The following is an 18,562-nucleotide window of genomic DNA, read 5'->3' on the forward strand; positions in this document are numbered from 1 at the left end:
CTAAATAAGAAAACGTGGCTTGGGGACTTCCCTGCGCCTGGTGGAGCAGCGGTTAAGGATCCACCTGTCAATGCAGGGGACATGGGTTCGAGCTCTGGTCTGGGAAGATCCCACATGCCTCGGAGCAACTAAGCCCGTGTGCCACAACTACTGAGCCCACGTGCCACAACTACTGAAGCCCGCGTGCCTACAGCCCATGCTCCGCAACAAGAGAATCCACTGCAATGAGAAGCCCATGCACCCCAACAAAGAGTAGCCCCTGCTCACCGCAACTAGAGAAAGCCCGTGCACAGCAACGACGACCCAACACAGCCAAAGATAAATAAATAAATTTATTAAAAACAAAAAAAGAGAGAAAACAGGGCTCATGATTTGTTTGGTCTAAGTTTGCTCTGGCTGTTGTCAGTCACAGCAGGATCAAAATCTAGCCCAGGGACCCGTTGCTGGGTTAAGTGAGGCAAAGCAAACTGACTAAAAGCTCTTTAATCTTTTCTGACCAGTCATCATTTCAGACCAACTGCCAACTAACTAAAATATCATGTGTTACTTTGCAATCAAACCGTTTTATAAACTTTTATCTGCGCCAACTGTGAGAAATACATTTGACCACACCTACTTCTGCCTCAGGGAGAATAAGGACTTCGGATTCTGACACGGGTCACACTTGATGATGTAGCAATGACTGTGATAATAAGTTGTAAATGGCATAAAAGGCCTCAAAATAGACTCTTCACTTCATTCTCATATTCTCCCCTCTCCTTCTTGTTTTTGTTCCTCAAAATGAGAATAAGAGGAAATCATCCATCTCTCTTCAGTTCCTCCCTCAGTTCACACACACACACACACACACACACACACACAAACTGGTCATAAGAAATAGCTTCTGTCTCTTCCACTTAAACTGCTGTTATAGCTACTTAGAACAAAGAAAGGAGAGAAATGTATGAATAGCTGAGAAGAGCTTGATCGGGGAATTAACATAGGAAACAACACTCTACCTGAGGAGACATTCTGGCAACTGGGACCCATATTCGAAACCTTCATCATAAGCTTGAAAGTGCTGATGGAACTCCCTGATTTTCCTCTCATTTGTGGGAAACAGACCTTTTTTAAAGAGCACGTTCACTGTGACCGGGTAAAGGAAATGCCTACAAAGATAGAAACACATAAAACGTCAGAATCAATGACCACAGAAGAAAAGCATAGGTTACAAAAGAAGGCATTATTGAATAGCTATATATTAGGGGTAGACAATCATATGTGATATATTTTTTTTGGGGGGGGAGTCATTCTTAAGAGGTTTTAATATTTGCTTTCTGTGCTCAAGATAACTTAGGGGTAACTGAAATTGTGGTCTTATTTATCTGAAGATTTTCAAATGCTTTCTAAGCAAGTATTGTTAGATCCTGACAAATGTGAGATGACACACAGAAAGAGCTCGATTCAATATGATTTCAACAAGCATTTATTTAGCAAATAATAACGATAACTGAGATACAGTTCGTACCTTTAGACAGCAGCCAAAAATAACCAAACGAAGAATCAAGGGCAATATTAGTCACCAAATTCCTAGTATCTCCCAGGATCCTATAACTTTGAACTATACCGAAAGACTGAAATATAGTATCTATCATCAGCAAATTTTCCCTCAGGTGAATAAAATTATTTCTGCGGGGTGCTTAAATAAGGGAATATCAGAGATTGTTAATATGCCCCAGGTTAGTAACACTAAGTGCTGTTTATTCCATTTTTATTCACCATCATTTCCTCACAGAAATTTCTCAGGATCTCCTTTCCCTCTAAGTTTCAAAGTCATTCAAGAATTTGGTTTGTTTTGTTGTAGATATTGGGCGTGTTAAAAGTTTGGTTGATTGGTTGCTTGTTTTTGTTTTCACTTTTCCTCTCTCACTTTCTGGAACCCTAACAAACTATTCGACGTTGCTGTATTTCTGAGTCTGGATGGTTGGTCATGCCTCCAGCATCCCACTGAGATGGAAAAGTGCCTCATGGGTAACTTCGGTTTACCAAATCGCCCTGCGCGTGCGGGGAATTCTTCTCACAGCTCCCTGCTAAGCCCTTACATTTGCCAGAAAGCTCCAGAACATGGCTGGGTGCTACATGGTTCCCCCCACTGTCCTCTCCTGTCTCGCTTGCCTCTCAGTACCTCCCCTCTCAGAGGACCTGGGCTCAGTCCCGAGGCTCATGGTGGCTTTCCCTCAGCCACCTTGTCAAGTCTCACAGACATCTCCTGGACCCTTGTCATCTACTTTCTGATTCTATCCTCTTCCCTCTCCTCTCAATGTCCTCTTCTTCTAATGATCACAAATTGCACTGAATGTTTTATCAAAATTGGATGCATGACAATTATATGAGGAAAATCCACGTAGCGCGTACAAAATTATAAGGAATGACTAGGGAGAAATTATTATTAAAACGTGTTAAAATGATTCTATTGGCCTATTTGCTTACCTTCAAATTGAAGTGCTAACTGAAAACTGCCCATTAATCAGAATTTAAAAGATTAATAGCATCTTTTAATTGCCTAGCTAGATAGACTTCATTAATCCACCAGAAAATTTGTGAAGTCCAATGTATAGGCTTCAAATTTTTTTTATTCCAAAAAAATAAAAAACAAAATTAAATAATAAGGCATCTATTTACCTCACTAAGTTGTTCAGGTCCATGGTCCCATGAGGGCCTAAATTCTCCAGCTGTTCGTGTAATTCTTCAGTCAGTTGTCCAGTGAATTGATATAGGTTGAAAGTTCCCATTTTCCCTTTCACCATGATATAAAGTTTCTCATGCAGTTTTAAAAAGATATTCTTTGGGATTGATGCTATAAACAGAGAAAACACTTTTCAAAAGAAGCAACCACTTTTTTTTTTTAACATCTTTATTGGAGTATAATTGCTTTACAATGTTGTGTTAGTTTCTGCTGTATAATAAATTGAATCAGCTATACGTATACATATATCATCTCCATACCCCATCCCTCTTGCGTCTCCCTCCCACCCTCCCTATCTCAACCCTCTAGGTGGTCACAAAGCACCGAGCTGATCTCCCTGTGTTATGCAGCTGCTTCCCACTAGCTATCTATTTTACATTTGGTAGTGTATATATGTCCATGTCACTCTCTCACTTCATCCCAGCTTACCCTTCCCCCTCCCCGTGTCCTCAAGTCCATTCTCTACATCTGCATCTTTATTCCTATCCTGCCCCTAGGTTCTTCAGAACCATTTTTTTTAATAGATTCCATATATTTGTGTTTGCATACGGTATTTGTTTTTCTCTTTCTGACTTACTTCACTCTGTATGACAGACTCTAGGTCCATCCACCTCACTACAAATAACTCAATTTCGTTTCTTTTTATGGCTGAGTAATATTCCATTGTATATATGTGCCACATCTTCTTTATCCATTCATCTGTCGATGGACACTTAGGTTGCTTCCATGTCCTGGCTATTGTAAACAGAGCTGCGATGAACATTGTGGTACATGACTCTTTGAATTATGCAACCACTTCTTGAAGCAAACAGTCAATAGACCTCCCTCTCTATTCCTTGATCAGCAGAGACTAGAGCCAAAATTCACCTAGTACATAGAATCACCTCCTGCAAATAAAAGTAGGTGAAGATCCAACATAGACTGTGAGATAGTGAAAGTCCGTAGGGTAATTCACTTTAAGGGATGATTTGTATGGGGGTGATTAAGGAAGCCTCTGGGAAACACACATCTAGTGATTTTATTTCCATGTTTAAAACTTTTCATTGGCTTCCTATCCTTAACAAAGTTTACAAGGCGTTCTACCCTCTTTCCAGCTCTACAATGACATTGCTAGCCCTTTCTCCCTCCAAACATATATCCCAGGTATATTGAAAACACACACTCTTTTATACATCTCAGCATTTTCATGAGCTCTTCTATCTGCTCAGAATGTTCTCTACTCGGCCGATCTCACCCTCCCACCCCTATCCCCCCCCCCCACCTACAAGCCATACATTTCTTCTGCTAACTTCTTCTCTCCTTCAAGTGTCTTCTTGAATATCACCTCCACCAGCAGGGCTTTCCTAACCCCAATAGCTTTAGCCCCACTGTTTCCTTTATCTTAGTGTTCACACTCCTTTCATGATACTCACACCTGGTCTAGTTGGGTGCTAAGAGTATGAATTTTTTTTTTTTTTTTTTGCGGTATGCGGGCCTCTCACTGTTGTGGCCTCTCCCGTTGCGGAGCACAGGCTCCGGACGCACAGGCTCAGTGGCCATGGCTCACGGGTGCAGCCGCGGAGCGGCATGTGGGATCCTCCCGGACCGGGGCACGAGCCCGTGTCCCCTGCGTCGGCAGGCGGACTCCCAACCACTGCGCCACCAGGGAAGCCCCAAGAGTATGAATTTTTAAACTCATTACACTATTCCTTTATATTTTTCTTTAATCCTCTTTTATTGTCTTCAAAGTAAGTTTTCCAAAAAATAATTTTTAATTTTATATTTCATCATCCTATTACATGTAGAATACATTTTGTATAAGTTAATGAAAAATAATTTGTGGACTTCCTGAGCATGCATTGTCTCCGTGGTAGGGGAATAACTGAAAGGAATGGGAAGCTGGCTCAAGAGTAAATATTAAGATATTTCATCTGTTAAATAGAAATATTTAAGCATGCAAGTCCCCAGGGGAGGCAGAGGTGAAAAAAGGTGATCACTTCAATACACCTATGATAGGTAAGTTGGTATATTTTTCTCAAGGAGTATGTGAATTTACAGATCAAGAGTCTTCAAAATATTTGTATTTCTTTGATCTGGAATTCCATGGTCTAAATATCAAGAAGCATTAAAGAGTCAAAAAAATGGAACCAGCATGTTGTGATTTTTCATGCAAGCAACAAGAAACAGTCATCATGCTACTGATCAACTGACAGCCTTGAAAACAAACTTTTTGTCTTAATGGCAAGAAACGCATAAGAAGAAGCTATATGAAAATGAACCTAAGAAAGACGCAAAAAGGGAAGCAAGGAGAAAAAAGATGGTAGAAGCAAGCACAGACATTGTGAAAGCAGAGAAAAGAACCAGGCACGAAATGAACCAGCTCTGCATTCTTGGGAGGACAAATGGCCTCAGCATGTATGTCTGCAGCCTGGGAAGAAATAAATGCAGACACGGGCTTCCCTGGTGGCGCAGTGGTTGAGTTTGCTTGCCGATGCAGGGGACACGGGTTCGAGCCCTGGTCCAGGAAGATCCCACATGCCACAGAGCAGCTAAGCCCATGCGCCACGACTACTGGGCCTGTACTCTAGAGCCCATGAGCCACAACTACTGAGCCCGTGTGCCTAGAGCCCGTGCTCTGCAACAAGAGAAGCCACCACAATGAGAAGCCCGTGCACCGCAACGAAGAGTGGCCCCCACTCGCCGCAGCTAGAGAAAACCCCACACACAGCAACGAAGACCCAACGCAGCCAAAAATAAAACAAATAAAATAAATATTTATTTTTTAAAAAAAAGAAAAGAAAGAAAGAAAGAAAGGCAGACAGTCACACTGGAAGCGTGCTTACAAATTCAGTCCAGCAGTCTCTGAGGATGGGGAAAGAAAGGGCACCAATTATATGAAGCTGAGCCCCACTTACCTCAATAACCCTGTGGACTATGTCAGGAAATGCCATAGTAAAGGGCTTACTAAGCAGTGCAGTTCTACTTTCAAGGAGCAGAGTAGCAACATGAGATAAAGCCAAGAGCTACAGCCTGTAGAACATGGTATACGCAGCGGCAAAGCAGAGTTAGTGACAGTTTGGGAGCTGCAACAGGCTGCAGGTGCCAATATTTTCCCAAGTAAACAGCAGTGAGGTGACCTCACCTCTGACACATATCTAACGGAGATCCAAATGTTTTAGGTTGCCAATAATTTGTTCTACATGGGCCAAATTCATCACATACTCTTTTCTATCCCTACTCTAAAGAACAAAATAATGGGCCTGCCTCGTTCTTGATAGAGCAGTGAAGATGCGATTGGTACCTAAAACTGCTCTTGGATTCCCTGTTGTATTTCAAATGAACTATCTGAAAATACTGTTTACCTGTACGATAGACGGGATTTTGCACTGCTAGTTCAAAATTTACTTCTTTGGATTTTAGAAACACATTAATTCCCTCTTCTTCAGTAACAAAGGTCATTCGGGTGCCCATAGCAACGATTGTAAATATCGGTCCATACTGAAAGAAAACACATAAATACAGACCATATTAGTAAGCATTCCTAATAAATAAGTTACTGGGCCATGGGTTATGCTTCAGACAGTGTTCCTCAAGAACCCCAATACTGAATTCACGGTCAAGGTAAAAACTATTATGATTATATATAATAATTATAAATTTTGACTGAGCAAAATCGAAATTATAAAAATCCTAATTTATTCTGTTGCAATATTTAACCTTCCTTTTGATAGTGCTATTATTTGCTTGTACCTTCCTTTCTGGTAGTAGAAATAATAATTAGAAATAATGATTGGAAATTATATCAAACACCGTGATATTTGAGCCCTGTTTTCAAGATTATCAAGAGGGTTAGAAACAACCTATGGTTGAACTTTGTTCAAGAAAAACATAAACTGCTGACTGATTTCACCCTCAGTCTGTAGTCACTCAACAATGTCCCGCAATCCCCAAATTTCTGTATTGTGCTCACTTTCTCCCTTTCCAAAATGACCCAGCTGTTCACCTAGTCCAACCCTCTCCACTCTGAGAGGGTGTTCCTGCTTTGTAACTCACTGGGAAAATGAGCGCTGTCAGCTTCTCACCACCAGAGCTTGCAGACGATTGTACCCATTTGTACCCATTCTCCATGCCTCCCCTTGAGTTAACACAGGTGGAGGGTCCTGCCCCTGGGAAATGCCCACCCTCCTTCACTTGTGTTACGGGTTCCACACTCTCTCTTTGTTCCATGTGTACGCCTTCTCTCTCATACACCATCAGTTTTGCCTTTTCTATCAGATAGCTCCTAGGAACCTACAGTCATCCTCCAGTGCAGAGTTTGGTTTGGTTTTAGGGAGTCCATGACTTTATTTGGAGAAAAATATATCATTATTTTCACTGGCCTCTGATTATAACATTCTCTTCAATTATGAATGGAGGCAATACACCACAATCTTCCCCACGACTCTATCCTCAAAAGAACCTACTGTTCCAATTGCACTTTCTTAGATTTGGTGTCTTTTGGCATCCATCTGTCATAGGGCCAATTATATTAGCTATCTTTTCTTATTCTTGATGCTCAGCTTTGGTGGCCTCACTACTGGGTAGAGACAGCCCTCCCAGGGCTAGCCAGTTTTTAGAGACAGCAAAGGACTCAGCCATCCAGGAGCATGCCTTTCATAGGGAAACCAACCCATCTTGAGTCTGTGTCCCCAACCACCTCCTGATCTAACTCTCACACGCCAAGCCAATATTATCCTTGCCCTAAATCATCCCAGGGCGAGGCACTAGGCACCCGCAGACCAACCTTATAGCCCAAAGCCCTCAGAAATGATTCAAACTAGTCAATCCTAAATTGTTTACCCTGCCTCGCCTTGCCTTTCCTGAGCAAACCCCAATAAAAGCTCTGACCAGGGCCTTCTCCTGCTCCCATCTTCTGCCTCCTGACAGGGTGCTCTCCCCTGTGGCCCTGCATCATGTGTAGTGACCCCCGCCTTGGACCTGTGAGTATAACAACCTTCCTCCTTCCGAGTCTCATTCTCATTTCCTCCTATGGCTGGACTGACTTTCCCAGACCACATCCAACATGTACATTTTTGGAAAAACCACCTGTACTTTTATATCCCATTACAGTTATTATAAATCTCTCGAAATATCATTTAGGCTCGTCAGTACTTCAATATTACGGTCACTCCAGATCTGCATGAAATGGCACGTGATAGCTCCCGTGACACAGTATTGGATGCCATCAGGCAACTGTGGGCCCAATAATCATTGATTCCCCCAAATAGTGAAGTCTCATTTTCTTCCATTAGTGATCCAGACATCTACATTGCTTGCCAATATTCCCTACCTAGTATTGTTTATTGATCAATACTTAGAAGAAGGTGAGTCGTGTTCATTGTTGAAGGTTTGTTCAAATGAGAATTCTTAACTTTCCATTAGGAAAGTGGCTTTTGGTAATACATATAGGCACTTGGGCCACATTGTAGGCGATCTTGATCATCTCACTTGATAGTGAGCCCATGTTCTAGTTTCTCAAGTCTAACTTCTGGGAGCCACCTCTGCTCCTTTTCATTCTTTCACACACCACATTCCATCCACCAGTAAATCCTACTGCTTCCATCTTCAAAACAGATCCAGCCACTTCTCAAACTTCCACTGCTATCACCATGGTACAAGCCACCAAGATCTCAAGCTTGAATTCTTGCCAAAACCTTCGAATTATCTTCTTTCTTTTAGTTTTATGTTCCTGTTTTTAACAGAGTGCCCAAAATGACCCTTTAAAATTTAAATCACATCACTCCTCTGCTCAAAACACTCACGAAGTTTCCCATTTCCCTCTAAGTTACAAATGTATTCTCAATAATCTGTAATAACCCACACGGGAAAAGAACCTGAAAAAGAATGGATATATGCATATGTATAACTGAATCACTTTGCTGTACACCTGAAACTAACACAACATTGTAAATTAACTATGCTCTAATATAAAATAAAAATTAAATTAAAAAATACATTTACACTTTGAATCTGATAATTTACTCCACAGATATACTTGCACACATAGAAATGACATTTGTTGCTACATTATTTACAATAGTAAAATATGGAAAAACAAATGATGTCAATCATTAGGTGACTGCTTAAGTGAAATGATTCAGGGAATATTTGGCAGCTTTTAAAACATGCAGATGATTCTGTTTCTGTGTAGGATAAGAGAAAAGAGGGATAGATTACAAAGATCACATTTTTAGAGGCATCAGAGAGTTGGGGAAACAATAAGAACTAAATGGACTAAAACTCCACAGAGAAGTGTGTAGAAGTGAATAGACAATAGGTCATGATTTATTTCCCTGGTGGCGTCTGTGAATTCTGAGTATCGATCAAGGTCAGGACTGAAATAGGCACGTGTGAAAAAATCTACAGATAATAAGAAATTTAATGGTGAAACATTCACTTTTCCCCGAATATTAGGAAGAAGACAAGCTTGTCTATGCACACCACTTTATTCAACAATATATTAGAAGTCCCTCTTTATTTATGCAAGAAAAAAGAAATAAAAGGCATAAAGATCAGAAAACAGGAAATAAATTTATCTGTTTGTAGGACATATTGTGTATGTATAAAAATCCTAAGAAACCTACAAAGTAACTATTGGAACTAATAAGTGAATTTGGCAAGATCACAGGATACAAAGTTAATATACAAGAACAATTGTGTCTTTTATGTGCCAGAGGGATACCACTGGAAAACAAAAGTGAAAACAATTGTATCTACAATAGCCTCAAGAATATAAAATATTTCAGAAAATAATTAACAATCACAGGCAAGACCCCATCACTGAAAACTACAGAATATTTCTAAAAGAAATTATATAGCTAAATAAACGGGAGAGGTATACAGCATTCATAGATTAGAAGGCATAATATCATTAAAAAGTCAATTCTCCCTCAATTTTTCCATAGACTTAACAAACTTCCAAACATTCTTACAACAGTCTTTATTATAGATATTGGCAAGCCAACTCTAAAATTTATATTAAAATGCAAATAATCTTGAATGCCACATCAATGACAAAAAAAACATGAACTTTCCCTACCTGATTTAAAGATTTACTATAAAGCTCTAGTATTTAAGATAGTGCAGTATTAACAAAGGAGTGGACATACAAATCAATGGAATAGGATAGAAAGGCTAGACATAGATCTACACATATATGGTCAGGTAATCTTTGAAAAGCTGCAAAGGCAACTCAATGAGGAAAGGAAAGTCCTTCAAGAAATTATACTAGAACAATTGGACATCCAGAGGTCCAACTGAAACTCAACCCTTATGTAGACCTTACAAAAAAACTAACTCTAAGTGGATCATAGACCTAAATGTTAAATGCAAAACTATAAACCTTTTTTTTTTTTTTTTTTTGCGGTATGCGGGCCTCTCACTGTTGTGGCCTCTCCCGTTGCGGAGCGCAGGCTCAGCAGCCATGGCTCACGGGCCCAGCCACTCCGCATCATGTGGGATCTTCCCAGACCGGGGCACGAACCCACGTCCCCTGCATCGGCAGGCGGACTCTCAACCACTGCGCCACCAGGGGAGCCCAAAACTATAAACCTTTTAGAAGAAAACAGAATAATCTTTGTGACCTTGCTTGACCTTCTGAGACAAGCTTTTAGAAACATTCCTTAAGATTTATCAAAATCATAAACCTAAGGAAGGCTATGGGAGACAAAGGAGTATTTCTTTAAAAGATAGTATTTTCCCCTAAGATTTTCAAAAATACAATCTTGAGTATAAATTGTGTGAGTATTGAAAAATAAAGAATGGTTAGAGACTTCTAAAAAAAAAGATATTATTTTACATCTATTAGACTAACAAGAATTATGGTACTTAGTGTGGTCCAGGATATGAAGAGCGAGGCAAATCCCCTACACTCAAAGGAAAAGAAAAAGGAAAAGAAAAGGAAAAAGGATTTGTACATCCTTTTGCAAGAGTAACACAATAATATAAACAATTTAATGTCCTTTGGGCAATTTCACTTTTAAGAAGTCATTGTGATGAAACAATCAGGTAAGTGCAAAAAGTACAAACACACACAGGAGCATACACACAAGAATGTCCATTGAAATAAAGAAAAAAAAAGCAGTAACCTATGTACTATTTTTGAAAGATATATTTGAAAGCTATTTTAAAGATAAAAATATGTACTGCAACAACAATTACTAATATTCTTAGTGGACAGTGAAAATGTTAACACCAAATAACAAAACCAGCTGAAAATATAGTGCCCACTATGTTTGTAAAGACCGAATTTGCAAGCAGTTTTTACAATAGCCTGGTGTTAACTCTTGATTTGGATATGAATTTATTAAGCAAATTGAAATTACTTGTATTACGCTTCTGTCTTCCCAATTATTGCAAGCATTTAGTTAATATGTATACACTTAGGATTTTTTAGCTACGATGAAGTAACTAGCACTTTTAATCTTTACTTCCAAAAAGGCAATTACAAGCTGCCTTGTACTTTATAACTGATGAAAATCTATTTCTTTCGAAAAACCTTGCATAAGACACAGTTGTTGATTGTTGAGGGATTCATAAGTGGCTAGATCGTTTAATTCTGGTCAGCAGGTAGGTTCCCCATGTTCTAACATTGCACTTGAGATACAATGAAAGAAAATAAAAAAGAAAACATTACCTCTTCCGGAAACCCCACCTGCTAAGGTCACATACCTTGATTCTTGCTTTCTCTATAAATTCTAGAGGGGTTTTTCCAAACTCAAATCCAGCTCCAATCCAAGGAATCCAGCCCCCAATGCACGGGGGTCCACGCAAGTTCTTCCACTGAAGAAATAATAAAAGAGCAACACAACCTAAGATTATAACCACTGTTGGGGAAATGAATTCCATGTTTTTGTCTAGCACCTTCCTGAATCAGAGAAGGAAAAAGTCTCGCTGCTGTGGTACTTGCTCCTTCCCCCGGAACAGGGCACCCTCCCGACCTCCCAACTTTCCGCTGTTCCTTTTGCAGCTTGTTCGCCTTCCTAACTGTAGCCTCCTTTCCCCGCCCCAATTTTTGGGTAACTTTTGCATCATCACTCCCTCCTACGTCCACTTTTCTTTCAAGTTCTGGCCACGCGGGACGGAAGGACGGGGCTGGATCCCGCTGGTGTGGGCGCAGGGGATGGAGGAAGAGAAGTGGCGCTGTTGCCATGGAGACCGGGGCTGGTGGCGCGGCGGGCGGCTCGTCCGCGACCAATCAGAGAACTCGGTCCAGGAGGGGCGGAGCCACTCGGACTACATTTCCCAGAAGCCTCGCGGGCTTCGCGTTGTTTTCCGATTTCACCCCACTGGGCTGCTCAAGCCCGAGGCTGCTAGGGAGAGGGTGCAGGTTCGGTGGGCCCATCTGGCGGAGTCGAGCAAGGGAAATGGTCCCCGCCCCGCCGCTCGCCGGTTGAGGAGGAGCCGCTCTGGCCAGGTGGCAGGCCAGCCGCGGCGCGGGGCGCGGGCCAGAAGGGGCGTATCGTCCTCCCGTGCTGCTGCTGAATGTCGACTCCGGAGGATGAGGAGAGGCTCTCGCCGCTCGCCCAGAGATGGCCCCGCGCGAGCAAGTTCCTCCTGTCGGGCTGCGCGGCCACCGTGGCCGAGCTAGGTACCCGGCCGTCCAGCCTGGGCCTCCGCCGCGAGTCGTCGAGGGGTCGCGCGGGGGTGGGGGGCCGGGCGGGTGGCTTCGTTTCTGGGTGGATGCAGCCCTCTTGGTCCACACCTGTCCTGCAGGTGTGGCAGGGTGGGGGCAAGGCCAACCTTGTAAGGAGGAGGGATTGGAGGTCACGAAGGTCTCTTCCTTCCAATTTCGTCTCCTTCGGGTGTGCTGTTGCGCCTGAATATGTCCTTTTAGAAGCTTCCTGAGCTGTCATTCCTCTACAGGGATCATTTTCTCTTTCGTGAGCTTGCCCTTTTTAAAACCCAGTCCACTTTTCATCTTTATTGAGGTCATCTCTGTTATTTATATTCTTACGCAGCCTCACTATATCGTCGTGTTTTGGGTCCAAGTTGTGAACCCAACCTGTGGGACTTAAGTTCGTTACCCATCACTTACTGAGCATCCGCTCAGCATCTGCCAGTTGACCTCTTTGCGTGGAACTCATCTATACTGTGTTTACCTTGCAGGACTCTGAGAAGTTAATAATACATAAACGTTAAACCCAAGGCAAGGCAACCGCTAATTGCGACATTATTATGACAGTGCTGGAGACAGTAGAGATATAGTTCAGACCTTCTTACAGGCTGGTGGGGAGACATGCAGAGACAGACAATTACATTATGCTACTTATTATAATGAAGATGTTATTAAGTATCATAAGAGCAGAGAGGATGAACAGTTACATCTGGATAAGCAAGTCAGAGAAAACTTAAGGGGCTACCTAGAGCAGAACTATGATGCCCTTGCAAGAACAGGTGGTGTTTCTTCCAAGAATTTTGTGACTAGAGCGCCTGTGTTTTCCCTGCCTTCATGGTGCATTTTAAGATTACCCTTTCATTTTCTTGCCCGTTAAAAAAAAAAAAAAAAAAAAAAAGGAATAGCTTGGATGTGTAAGTGTTAGTTTGTCCTGTTCTAAAAGGAGTGTACTTTGTATTTCCAGCAGAGGCAGAACATGATCTGTTGTTTGCCCTTAGTGCTCCTCCACTCTTGCCCTTTGGACCCTCTGTTTTTTTTTTCTTTCTCTTCTCCCAAAGCTGATGGCGAATTTTTATTATTCACTGTTTCTATTGAAATACAATTCATTAACTTAAACAAATCTTAAAAGCAGATTGCTAAATGATTAGGTATGTTTCGGTTTTGTTTTGTTTTTTTTAACCTGATGTTCCCCCTGTGACCAACGGCTTTTGTAAAGGAACATTCCTCCTGTTAAAATTTCATGGAGAATTGAATGGGGGAAGGGGAATCAAAATATGAGATGGTTTTGAGTACAAAATGATTTAGGATCAGAACCTGAAGCATTATTTAAGTAACCGGCAAGAAAACCAAAGTGATTTTAAGAGGCATAACCTATGCTAATATAGAGGTGCCTATATCTTAAGACTTTTCAGGTTTCATATGTCAACAGAGGATTGCTTAAATTCTCTGTGTGCACACAACTTGTGTTTTAGAAAAACCAACAGCAAGATAATGAACTTTTCCAAAGACCAGTGGTTAAGACTGAATATTCTCTTCCCCCGTCTCTGTGTTCTCTTGGAAAAGGCATAGCTATGGTTTTGTATCAGGTGGTGGTCACTGAAAAGACTTATGTAATGTCACTAATGTTAATGAACTTACCTGAATCATTGTGTGTATAAAGTTATGAGCTTGATCTTCCTATGTGAGCCAGTTAGCTTCACTCTGTTTTCAGGTGAGAGGTCTATCTCTAATTCAAGATGTAATCATTAGGGAAAAAATCTTCAAGTACAGGTGGTATTTGTAAGGAAGCCATGCATAAAACTCATCAGTGCTGGAAAACCAACTCACCATATTCCTTAATTGAAAGAATATTGAGGCTGCCACCCTTTGATATAAAAGACACGATAAACCCTATGTTGCATCTTCTCTTTCTCAGACATCAGGTCAGTGATTCATCTACATGCAAACATCACCCACGAAACGACAGAATTCAGCTTCATCTGGCATTTATTAAGAACCTGTCATAAGTAGTACAGTATTCTAAAAGTCACATTGGCTCTTAATCATGGTTGCAGTCCAGGGCACATCACAGGCAATGGATACTGGAAATTATTCACATTGGAAGGCAAACATTAAGGACTAAAGTAGGTTTTGGACTGAAATTTCTGACTGAAAAAGAACCCAAAGGCTTGTCACTTTTTGTTTTCTTTCTGGTGCTCTGGGGGCTGCTCTGGGACAGTGATTCTCAGATTTGGGAGTGTATAAGAATCAACTGATGTCTAAACCCCATCAACCTACTAAGACTCCATAGGCGTGGGGCTAGGAAATGTGTAATTTTTAACAACCTCCCTGGCTGATTCTGATGTATTCTGAAATTTGAGAATCACCCATCTTGTGCTGACTAAAATATGGGTCCTGTGATTTTTTTTTAAATTTTGTTTGTTTCTCTGAATGTTATGGGTTTCCCCCTCGTTTTGTTTTTGTTGTTGTTGTTAGCAACCTTTCCCCTCGATCTCACAAAAACTCGACTCCAAATACAAGGAGAAGCTGCCCTTGCTCGGTTGGGAGACGGTGCAAGAGAGTCTGCTCCCTATAGGGGCATGGTGCGCACGGCCCTGGGGATTGTCCAAGAGGAAGGCTTTCTAAAGCTCTGGCAAGGAGTGACACCTGCCATTTACAGACACATAGGTATTTATCTTGATTCTAGCTGGTGAGTTTGTCACGAGTTCTGTGTTTGTCTCCTCTGCTTTCCTGTTGAGCTGTGTTCAAAAGCCAGCTAGTTTTCTTCTGCTAATATGATAAATGAATATAAGGTTATTAAGGAATTATAGCCTTAGGGTTTTAGAAATGCATACAGAAGTATTTAGGGATGAACTGTCATGATGTCTCTAATGTAATTGAAAATAATTAAGCAAAAAAAAAAAGAAGCAAATATGGTGAAAATATTAGCAATTGATAAATCTCCATGATAGATATGTAGGGAATTGTATTATTTTTCTCTACTCTTCTGTATGCTTGAAAATCTTCCTAATAAAAATGTTTTTTATTTAAGTTTAAGAAAGAAAAAGATGAATAGTTGATTTTTTTTCCACTTGAGGAACTTTAAACACAAAATTAAAAATTTTCTTTTACATTCTTTGAAAATTAAACTATATTTGAGTGCAATGCCTCACCAGTCTCTGTCCCATGTGTCAGAGGCCAGGTTGATCTGAAAGTGAACAGAGATGACTGTCTAATCCAACCTTGGCAATAGAGTAAATGCAACACAGGTGATTTTTTTTTTTTTTTTTTTTTTTTTTTTTTTTTTTTTTTTTTTATGCGTTACGCGGGCCTCTCACTGCTGTGGCCCCTCCCGTTGCGGAGGACAGGCTCCGGACGCGCAGGCCCAGCGGCCATGGCCCACGGGCCCAGCCGCTCCGCGGCATGCGGGATCCTCCCAGACCGGGGCACGAACCCGCGTCCCCTGCATCGGCAGGCGGACTCCCAACCACTGCGCCACCAGGGAAGCCCAACACAGGTGATTTTTTCCTCAGTTCCCAGGCTACCTATGTGGGTCCTTAGTCACTCTGAAAGGAAAGTAGTTGAAATTACACTGCTGCCAATGAGAACACTTTTCTGCTCTGCTTCCAAAGGGGCACTCACATAGATAGGAGTGGCTGAGTTTGCAGCTTGTGGACAGGAGAATAAACTTGCCTTCAAAAGGAGATAGGACGGGTATGGCGTTTTTCTTCTCTAATCATAATAATTCCTCAAATACGTAGGGACTCTTGATCAGAAAAGGGCCCAGTACTAATGTTTACCAGCTCTGTTTTTAAAGCTTCAGTTCTCCAGATGAGCAGGTTAGAGTGTATTCACCAAGAACTGTCCAGAAGTGTGATTAGACTGTCACTGTTTTGGTGCTTTGTATATTTTTGAATATCTTAAAATACTTCATTAAATTTCTTCAAATATCAAGAAAAGCTCTCTGTATGAGTACCATGTACTGATTTTCACAATTTTTCTTTTTTATTCTTTTTTTTTTTGATAGTTTCTCCTTGCTTCCCATTATTGTCTTGAGTTTTACTTCTTTTCATTTGTATTTTGTTGACCACCATCTGTGGTTTTACAGTTAAGAGTCATTTCATATGTTTGACACTTGACTGAAAAATTACCATAACATAATAAATTATCCAGTGAAGTTATGCGTGTTTATTGAGTGAAAATGCCTGCTGTGGACCAAGCTCTGTACTAGGGCATATAGTGTAATGAAAAGACACAAAACCTGCCTTGAAAGGCTCATGGTCTGACGGAAAGATGAACAGGAAAATCAAGTTAATTTCTAATCAGGATGATAAATGCCGTATTAGACACATGCCTGGATAGTTCTGGGGGATCAGAGAAGCATGGCAGGTGCAATGACAGCCTAGAACACTGGAGGCCAGGTCAGAGGGCACTTTTTGGAAAACATGTTCTTTGAGTTGAGTATTGAAAGAATAGGAGGAGTTAGCAAGTCAGGAAAGGGAGAAGCCATTCAAGAAAGATCAGATAACACAGGAGAAGGCCTGAGGTTTTAAAAGGCATGCCCATTTGGAGAACCATCAAGACCAGGTGTCCGAAGCCTAGGGTGTGTGAGAGAAAGACACAGCTAGAGAGGTTGACCAGGCCATGTCAAAGCATCCTCTTATTTTATTAAACACAGGGCCAGATTCACCCTTTCAATGCTCTGTCTTGTACAGTGTACTCTGGAGGTCGAATGGTCACTTACGAACATCTCCGTGAAGTTGTGTTTGGCAAAAGTGAAGATAAGCATTATCCCCTTTGGTAAGTTTTGTTTTGAAAATAATATACTGTATTGTACAACAGAGGGAATATAGCCAATATTTTATAATAACTATAAATGGAGCCTAACCTTTAAAAATTATGAATCACTATATTGTACACCTGTAAATTAGTTAATGTTGTACATCAACTATACTTCAATTAAAAAAGAAAATATACTAGTGCCCGGAAGGTTTTACTGTTTATCCATTAGATTTGTATAAAATTGTGCATTTGTACCAAAATTGCCTCAAGGTATAGGCTTAAAATAATAAATAATTACAATATAAATCCAAATAATTGAACATTTACTGCATATTGTATACAAACATACATGTATATACCTATATAAAATTATGTATATATTATTTAATATTTTAATATTAAAAGAATTCTTATGGAGCACCTTCTTTATGCCTCTTTCTACTGAGAAACCCTAAGCTTTAGAGTCAAACAGACATGGGCTCATATTCCTGCTGTATTTCCATGTAGCCTGGGCAAACGACTTCACCTTTTTTTATCTTTAGTTTTCTCTGCTCTGGAAGTTAATACCTACAACCAGGATTTTGTTTTTGTAAGATTAGATGAGATGATGAATGTAAGTGCATATCACTTATAACATTTAAAATAGAAACAGAGAAAAATAGGTTAATACAAGTAAAATACACAGAACTCCAGTAGATCAATAAAAAATACATAAAGAACATAAAAGGAAAAATCAAGAAAGGATATCAACAGGCAACTCACAGAAGAAGGAATGTAAGTGTTCATTAAACATGTAAAAATGTTCAACCTCACCAGTAATCAGGGAAATTAATTATAAGCACTTTTAGCCATTAAACTGTTAAGGGGAATGTAAGTTACTATAACCTTTTTGGAGCATAAAGTTTACCTGTTAAAATTTTTAAATGTGTAGTCCTTTGACCTAGCAACTCCTTCTTTATGATTAGAATCATTCAGAAATATTTGTACCTATGCATAGAGTCTCTCACGCACACACATGCACACAAAGATATGGACTGTAGCAGTGTTGATAATAGCGAAATTTTTTAATTTAAATAACTAGCAATTTGGAAGTAGTCAAATAAGTTATGAGACATTTATACAGGGAGACATAACACAGCTATTTGAAGAATGGGTTTTATATGAGGAACATATAAAGATGCCTACAATATCTTTTCTGGGCTGGAAAAAAAAAATCCAAGTCACAACTATAAGAAAAGGGCAATAAGTAGAATTTCATCTTCCAGGCAAAATCTCTTGGTGCTGTTTTTGAAAAATTGTAATGTTTTAAGCTATACTAGTTGCTTTCCCAGAGTTGGAGAAGGAATAGATTAATAGTTCTTGCATTCTGTAATTTCTTCCAGATGTGAAAGGGTTAGGTAAGGAGTTCAAAGGAAACATGTCACCGAAGCCAGCTCTCAGGG

General features: G+C 40.4%; 2 protein-coding genes across 8 annotated transcripts in view; one reads left to right on the top strand and one right to left on the bottom strand.

Moving 5' to 3' along the window:
• The window catches only part of LOC116762874 (24-hydroxycholesterol 7-alpha-hydroxylase), a 70,602-nt gene extending 58,725 nt beyond the window's left edge, over positions 1-11,877 (bottom strand). For 2 of the 4 annotated variants that reach the window (XM_032650383.1, XM_032650381.1), the window contains exons 1-4: positions 11,414-11,856; positions 6,067-6,202; positions 2,662-2,836; positions 999-1,148 (exon numbers count right to left, since the gene is read on the bottom strand). In XM_032650383.1, coding sequence (XP_032506274.1) covers positions 999-1,148; positions 2,662-2,836; positions 6,067-6,202; positions 11,414-11,590 — 638 coding nt within the window. In that variant the 5' untranslated portion in view covers positions 11,591-11,856. Of the gene's footprint in view, positions 1-998; positions 1,149-2,661; positions 2,837-6,066; positions 6,203-11,413 lie in introns of all 4 variants that reach the window. The other 2 variants (XM_032650382.1, XM_032650384.1) reach the window with 2 other exon arrangements.
• A 150-nt stretch (positions 11,878-12,027) lies between these two features.
• Positions 12,028-18,562, top strand: part of SLC25A27 (solute carrier family 25 member 27) — a 29,940-nt gene continuing 23,405 nt past the window's right edge. For 2 of the 4 annotated variants that reach the window (XM_032649788.1, XM_032649791.1), the window contains exons 1-3: positions 12,044-12,332; positions 14,835-15,026; positions 17,054-17,138. In XM_032649788.1, coding sequence (XP_032505679.1) covers positions 12,227-12,332; positions 14,835-15,026; positions 17,054-17,138 — 383 coding nt within the window. In that variant the 5' untranslated portion in view covers positions 12,044-12,226. Of the gene's footprint in view, positions 12,333-14,834; positions 15,027-17,053; positions 17,139-18,562 lie in introns of all 4 variants that reach the window. The other 2 variants (XM_032649789.1, XM_032649790.1) reach the window with 2 other exon arrangements.

This window comes from Phocoena sinus, chromosome 11 (assembly GCF_008692025.1).
Source record: "Phocoena sinus isolate mPhoSin1 chromosome 11, mPhoSin1.pri, whole genome shotgun sequence".
In the NCBI taxonomy this organism is placed as follows: Eukaryota; Metazoa; Chordata; class Mammalia; order Artiodactyla; family Phocoenidae; genus Phocoena; species Phocoena sinus.